The following is an 8,142-nucleotide window of genomic DNA, read 5'->3' as shown; positions in this document are numbered from 1 at the left end:
CTTCATCAGTCGGTAACATTCGTTGGAGTGCCCCCATCGTCAGCCACGAGCTGGAGTTTTCCATTTCCCTAACTCGGTCTATGAACTGGTCGACGGAACTCGTGCGGAAATCAATGATTGTGCACACTGTTCGTAGGGGTTCCCAGAGTGCTACAAGGAATATCACCTTAGTCTCTTCCTCCGGTGGTGCCCAACTGAGCTCCGGTGGTGCATTCTCTGGAATCAGATTGCAAATTGTTGAATGTTCTCCGTGGGCTCCTACCTGATGGTATAGAATAGGCCGACCATTTCCTGTTGATCCACTTCTTTGTGAAAAAAATGTAAGAATTTAGATTTCAAGGCCTCAAACGTCGTGATGGTACTGGTATCTTGCGTCAGGCGCCATCTAGCAGCGGGCCCCTCTAGGGTCATGCCGAACTCCACCATCTTTGAGCGTTTTGCTTCGGCCGCGGTTAAGCATTGTGACACATGATTCACTTCCCAAGTCTGCTGAAATGCATAGACATGGGCCTCTGCGTTTGGATTATCCCTGTACTTGGGATATTGAAACGACATGTCGTCGTCCAGTGTTGAAACGCGGGTTGGTGGTGTCAGAGGTCTCTCTTCCTCCTCCGTCGGAGGTCTCTCCGCCTCCTCTATCGGAGGTCTTTCTTCCTTTGTGGGAGGTCTCTTCGCCTCTGCTTCAGTTGTTGGGGTTTGCTCAGTCCTTGGCCGATCTGTGGCTTCCAGCTCTATCAATTCTGGTTCCGGTGTCTGTGAGGTATCCGATTCCTCGTTCGTCGGTCCGTCTAGGGTGTCATGACTACTGTGGTAATTAGAATGAGCACTATATTCGCCGTCTGAGTCCGATTCAAAGGCCGGAAATGGTTCAGAATCGCTGTCTCCTGCAGCTAATGCCTGCAACAAGGATTCCATTTTCCGAAGACTACTCAAGCTGCTTCCTTCGTCCGGGTGGAAATCTTGTTGCAAATGGAGTGACTCCTCAGCCACTCGCCGGATCACTTTGGAAAATGATTGATCGGCACGAATTTCTTCCGCCGCTTGGTGGAAGGCCTCTCGCTTCCGCAACCGCTCAGCAAGTCTCCTTGCTCGATCCGTAACCGGTCCGCTCGCTGGTCTAGTCATCCATTCCCGCCGTTGTTCCCTGCGCTTATGTAGGAATCGTGGTCGCCAAAAACTGTGTTACTCCTTAGGGCCGAACAATAGCCTAACACAGGGTGTCTACAGAAGACACTTCACCAAAGGGTGTTACGGTGAAACAGAGTTAGACCGACGATTAATCAGACCTTAATCGGTTACTTAAGCAACAGATCCTTAATCTTAATACACGCGTAAGATAGAAAGTAATTAGCATAGAATGGTAATCAATACACAGAGATAAGGAAAAAGAGCTTTATTAATTATTCGTCGTCATTTACAATGTAATTGGGCCTTTTTATAGATCACCGGCTTTGCCTACAAAACGGTGCCAACCGGCACACTAATATGAACCGGTCCGGATCCGCATCGGCATACCGATTTTGATCCGTCCGTTCACTTCTCTAAAATCTTAATATCCTAATAACAGCCTCCGATTATTTCTGCCCTTTCATATTCTGGACTGTCCTCCACTCCTTGCCAGCTGGCTAACAATCGTGTGTGACAAAATGGCCACGTGGTATCAACCACGAACCAATCTGACCCTCGTGGACTCCGTGCCAAATTTTAAGGATGAGGTTAATGTGCCTAGCATGATAATGGACGAAGAAATTGGCACTGAAGATGAGAGTCTGATTTCATTTTGGCTGAGTGGGATGATGGAAGAGCTGAGTTGAAATGGCCAATCGATTGAAATGCGAGCGAGCGATGAAGACTCAGTTGTGTTATCCCTGCGGATGAAGCCGAAGAGACGGTTGACACGCAAAGAGAATGGGAAGAAAAAGATGTCAAAGTGTTGAATACGAGCTTATAATGGATGTATTCACATTGTCCCATTGGACAGACTAGGTTTAGGCTATATATGTAAATATTGTAAGGGTAGTTGCTATAGTTCAATGCATATATAAACTAAACTTGTAACCTAGTCCAAGTTGATGTTGAGAGTTGTTAGGCCATATTGTAACTTCTTGAATAATATAGTTACACTAATTTGTGTCTCTTTGTGTGTCTTTGCCTATTTTGCTCTATCTTGATCTTGTTTCTGCTACAATTGCCTTTATATTCTTGTCAATTTGTTCCTGCTGACTTTGGTAACCATCAACTTGAAGATCTTCACCTTATAGGGTGCTGGTTTTGTTCCGCACTGACGGTCGTGCTTCCAACATCAAGTATAAGAGCTTGGTTTTGATTCAGTGGCCGACTCTTAGCTTGCCTTCTTCAACACTCCTCTAGTACCCCCTGAAGATCTTTTAGTTGAATTGTTTGCTAGAATAGATTGTGAGATTTTAGTTGGACTGAAATCATCTAGCCAACAAGTTCTACAAGATCATACTTTATGAGAAGAAAAACTTGTAAATTTGCACTCCACTGAGCTAGATCACCCCTAAAGTAAGTCAGTCCACTTAACTGTGTCTTGGTGATCGTATCTGCTCAGAGTGGGATTTTCATCAGATCGGCCTCACTCATGCCTTATTAGTGTAAAAGAATATGTGTGGAAGCTTAATAGACATAACCGGGTATCAACAGAAAAAAGACAAAGAAGATGAGGAAGGTTTAATGGAAAGCCTTAATCAACTCAATGTACGTGGGAGAGACAGAGAGAGCAGAACATAGAAAACTCAACTCCAAAACAATACTCTAAAACTCTGTACATAGGATGTGCTCAGAGAGCACTTTTATACAAGTCCATACGGACTGACAGAAGTACTGACACGTACTTCAATGGTCATCAATGAGCCTCTACACTAACTCCCAAAATATATTCCTCTACGGAATATCTATCCAACGACCTCCTAGTTTTTGCACCGCTACGGCCTCTCGTTGTGCACCCGGTTTACGCACCCGGCTTGTATCTCAAGACTCCCCCTAATGCTCAACTTGAGGTTCTGCTTGCTCTTCCGGATCTTCGCTCTGGCTTCTCTTGGCTTCACGCCTCGCTCGCACTCCTCGATCCGTTCAATTCCGCATGCCTCGACCCTTTCGGTCGGCTTGTCTGCTCGTGCGGCCTTTCGCAACTCCCTTGATGTCGCGGTGTTGGTGCCTCTTCCACTTGGCCTTCAGCTGATTTGGCGTCTCCAAATCGAACATTTGTGTCATGAACATCAAGTCAAATTCAAGCCTTAGGTCCTTGTATATATATATTTCTCCTAGAAAGACTTTAGACTTTAAACCTTTGTATAAAGAGTGGTATGTAAGATTGAGTATGTAAGACTTGGCATGCAAGAATCAATATGCTTAATATTATACTATGTATGACTTGGCATGAGCATGCTTATCATGCATCACTATATGTATAAAAAGGCTTGATCTCCCTTGTTAACATCAAGGAGATCAACACCAATCATGGAATAGATATTCGTACTCATTGTCATCAACTTATCCATCTCTCTATCTCAGCAACTTGGCCATCTCTTTGTCTTCCAATTAATTGTTCATCCATGATAGATTGATCTCCTTCCTTCTTTTTGTCTTCTTTCTCAAATACACTATCATGTCAGAATCATCTAGTAACCTTGAGCAAATTTTGGCGGTGCTGCATTAACTCCAACATGAGAATGTGAGCTTATGAAACTCTGTTCAAGAACTTCAAGCAACAATGACGGTTATACCTCACCCGATTATTGAGCCTTCTGCTGTAGAAGCTAATGTCTGCTTGCCAGAAAAATTCAATGGAACAAGGTCACGATTAAGAGGCGTCATCAAACAAATTCGCCTTATTATTCGTCTTCAGCCCCGACGATATTTTGATGACTTTCGACAAGTTGGGTTGATCGGCACGTTGCTCACTGGACAAGCACAGGCCTTGTTTACCCCTCTAGTAAAGACTTCTTCACCTCTCTTGAATGACTTCCAAGAATTTCTTACCGAATTTGAGGCAACTTTCGGGGAGACTAACAAACGACGAGCCACGCTCAACAAACTATATGCGTTACAACAAGGAGAACGTGCGGCATCAATCTATGCATCTGAATTTCTTTAACTCGCGTGCGATGTGGAATGGGAAGAACAAGCCCTCCTCAATCAATTCCGTCGAGGATTATAAGGTGAGATAAAAACTCTTTTTCTTAACTTTCCTGAGCCTACATCTTTGAATGAGGCTATTTCCCAAGCTGTGCGTTGCTATAACTGTCTCTTTGAGTTTCGGCAAGAGGTATGTCCTCAGATCCATCCACCTTGGCCAGCCACTTCATCTGCATCGTCAACTCCTGCCATAGATTCTAGCTCCCCAATGGATATCGATCGAATTCGCTATCGACCACTGACTAATGTGCAATGACAACATCGACGCGCTAACAATTTATGTCTCTATTGTGGCGGCCCTGGCCATTTGATCTATTCTTATCCAAAAAGGGAACCCCATCAAACACCACATCGTGTGGATGGGGTTAACATTTTCTGCCAACATGAAAACTCCAATGTCCAGTTGCAGTAGGGGCTATGTATTTGGACCACAAGAGTCAACAATTGTGTCAAGGGCCCAATCAACTGACTTCTTCGACAACAAGCTTCACACAACAAGCTACGTCGTGCTTTATTCACATCATGTTTGCACGGACACACAACATTCCAAGCAACAAAATAACTGTCCCGATTCTAGTTGAAGTGATCGACGGTCAAACGCTCTCTTCTGGTGTAATCACAGATACAACAATTCCCTTGAGTCTTCACATAGGAGCCCACCAGGAAGAAATTATTTTTAACCTCATCACATCACCTCGACATCCTATCATCTTGGGGTTATCATGGCTCGAGACACACAATCCAATCGTGGATTGGCGATCTCGCTCCATCACATTCACCTTGAATTCTTGCCCACAAGGGATTACTTCCACTCTTCATCAAGCTAATGCTCCGCCATTTGTTTGGCCTCCTACTTCTGTGAGGACCATGTCAATGGTTGCTCCCACTCATGTTTTGGGGACAACTACCATTTCTGCTCCAGTGAGGACCACATCAATGGTTGCTCCGATTCCAGTCTCCGCTCTAGTGAGCACCGTTGTCGTGATAACCATGTCACTCATTTTAGCTCTCATGCATAAGAATTTCATGTAAAAGTACGATGATAGAAATATAATTTCGATTAAATATGTTGGCTTAATGGTAAGCCAATTGACTCCTAACTTGGAGGTGCAAGGTTCGAATCCTTACTTGTCCTCCTTGTATTATTTATCTAGTCGCCGGTTCGCCGGATGTCGTCGCCTCGTCGGATGTTGGTTCCACCGGCTCGCCGGCTCCGTCGGATCACCGGTTGCCAGTGTGCCACCAACCAAAACCTTTATGAGTGGCTAGGCCACCTCCACTCTTAGTTCAATTTATCTTGACCTCTCTATGCCCCACACATAGACACAAAGATAATAGCTTTTGCTCTACCTTATATATGATGAGAGCTATATTTGTCATGCCTATATGGGACATCTCACAATTTTCTCTTTTCCTTTCACAAACTTTATACCCTCTTATCTTGACATCTAGTTGTCCCTTTCTCGTGTAATAAAGTGCATTTGAAAGCTCTTGAAGACCTCCATCATTTTGTACTTAGATATTAAACTTATTTAAAATGTTATCTTCACTATTATTGTTTTATGTGATTCATACTCAATTTTGTACGTTTTATGTGATTTTCACACCATTGTCGAAAATCTTCACGACATCCACCCCCACAAAACCGCACGTCCTCCGTTATGTGCCAAGAAGAGAGAAAGTGAGATTTCGGCTACGGTGATCAATCAGATTCCTCCATGTCGTCATTTACATCCCCCCTATTATGTTCATTGTCGAAGTGATTGAGGTCAGGATCCTCGTCTTGTCTTTTCTTGAAAATCTTTACTCTTTTTCCCACAATGGGTACGGCCAACCTTGATCCGTCTAGCTCTACAAGGTGGTATGTGGCATTATCGTTGGCACTTGTCACCACATACGGCCCAAACCATCTTCTTGCGAACTTTCTTGTTGTACTGTGATGATTGTCAAGGCTGCTGTCGTAAACCAAAACCCAATCTCCTTCTTCAATCTTCTTGCGACGAAGTTGATGCGTGTTGTCGAACCGAACTTTGTTCTTTACTCGGGTTGCCTCCATCATCTTTCGCGCTTTTTTTAGATCTTCATGTCTTCTTTCAAGTTGCCTTATCCGCCCCCCTAATAACTCTTCTCGGCTCATCTCGTTCTCCCACGGTATCGCTACCCATGAGGCGATCGTCCTTTCGATGGGCATTACCGGCTTTTGTCCATACATAAGCTCCATCGGCATATACCTTGTCACTAAGCTGTGTGTCGTGTTGTCGGCCCATAAGGCATAGGGTAATAGTCGTGGCCAGTTCTCGATTCGACTGTTGCATGCTCGTACGATGGCTTTGACGATAGGTCCATGCCCTCGCTCGATCTTCCCATTCGCTTCCGTATTGTAGGCAGTCGTGAGGGAGAGCTTCACGCCTAGTTGTTCAAAGATCTCCGTCGCTTCGTGTGCATCCAACTCCCCTCGGTCGGCCACTATCTTCCCCACACATCCATATCGGCAAACAACCTCTTCAAGTAGAAATTTGCAAACAGCTGAAGTCTTATTTGTCATGGCTCGTCCTTCCACTTGATTTGTCAAGTCTTCCCTTGTCAACACTAAGTACTTCATTTGTCCCATTGGCATCGAGACCAGATCCACCATCCATTTGAAGTGTATGGTGAGTGGGTATGTCGGTTGTAACTCGTCACGATGACGTATATTTGAATATATTTGGCAAGTTTCGCATGTGGACACGAAATGGAGTACATCTTCGTACATGCTTGGCCACAAGTACTTCTCCTTCAACTTTTCGAACGTCGCCCATGTTCCTCTATGACCTGCCCAAGCACTCTCGTGGAATTCGGTCATCAACGTCTCTTGCTCTTCTTTCTTCACCACCACTTGACGTGGTATTCCTGTCCTTCTTTTTGGATGTCGCCAAAGGAATCCTCCCTTCAAGAAGTATCGGTAAGCTTTCTTCCGGATTCGTAGGTCCTCCTCCTTTGTCAACGAAGCATCTATCGTCAATGTTCTTAGGAATCTACCCATGAGTAACCACTCTCCTTCGTACTCGTTCTCATTGAAGGCGTGGAGGGTTTGTGTGTCCTGGTCTTCCGCCGACAATTGAGCCATCTTGAAGAAGTCGAGGGCGACATCTTCATCTTCGGGATGCAATCCTTCAAGACTTTATTCATGGCATTCACCATATGAGCCACCGAGTTCGTTGCACCTTGGGGTAAGGTACACATCTGCACAAGCCCGATTGGAGTCCTCATGGTTGTAATGTCCTGACTGTCGATCGCCAATTGGAATTGGTCATATCCGGAGTAGAGATCGCTAATGGAGTAGATGGACCGACCTGCAAACGCTTCAGCAAATTCGTCCACGCTCGGACCGATTCTGGCATTTCGAATTGTCACCTTGTTGACGGGTTGAAGATCTTGGATGAATCGCAATGATCCATTCTTCTTCGGCACCGTGAACCACCTATTGGAATAAGGAGCATTCGACGGCTCTAGAATTCCCATACTCACCTTCTCCTTTAAGAGCTCGATCAGCTTCGGAAGGTGTGCTCTTGGAACCGGTATCGGTTTCAAATTCCAAGGCACATGAGGCACCGTGAAGATCGCCATCGGCTCTATAACCTTTGGGTCGGCACATCTGATTTCTCGTGGGAAGAATGCGAAAGCCTTCCCATGTATCTCAAGCATATCGTGAAACATTCGCTCCTCTTCAGGGAGAAGGAAATCCTCCTTTCCAACTCGTAGCTTCCCCTTCGTCTCTTTGGTGAAGACATGACCTATCGTCTTCAGATCTCTTAAGCTTGGATCGTTAGCGACTTCCTTCATCTTTTGGCCGCTATCCTCTGGTAGCGGAGCCGCAACTGGGTTGATCTTCTTATCCACCGTTTTATATTTCGTGTTGATATCAACTTCCTTCATTGAGATGCCACGTCGGTATTCATCGATGATAGCATACATGTTGACAGAGTTAACCGAAACCATTTAATG

At 45.0% G+C, this 8,142-nt stretch overlaps 1 protein-coding gene across 1 annotated transcript; it reads left to right on the top strand.

Moving 5' to 3' along the window:
• The first annotated feature begins 3,733 nt into the window (after positions 1 to 3,733).
• On the top strand, positions 3,734 to 4,117 carry LOC147861012 (uncharacterized). Its single transcript, XM_087323330.1, has one exon. It carries the CDS (start codon positions 3,734 to 3,736, stop codon positions 4,115 to 4,117), a length of 384 nt encoding a protein of 127 aa, XP_087179456.1.
• The last annotated feature ends 4,025 nt before the right edge of the window (positions 4,118 to 8,142 follow it).

This window comes from Azolla caroliniana, unplaced genomic scaffold (assembly GCF_043228905.1).
Source record: "Azolla caroliniana isolate FFs.n. ecotype wild unplaced genomic scaffold, voAzoCaro1.0.p SCAF_8, whole genome shotgun sequence".
NCBI lineage: Eukaryota > Viridiplantae > Streptophyta > Polypodiopsida > Salviniales > Salviniaceae > Azolla > Azolla caroliniana.
This window is presented reverse-complemented; position numbering and strand designations above follow the sequence as displayed.

What these genes read in the sequence shown, in the direction of transcription:
- LOC147861012 (XM_087323330.1), top strand. Translation starts at nt 3,734, where the DNA reads ATGACGGTTATACCTCACCCGATTATTGAGCCTTCTGCTGTAGAAGCT.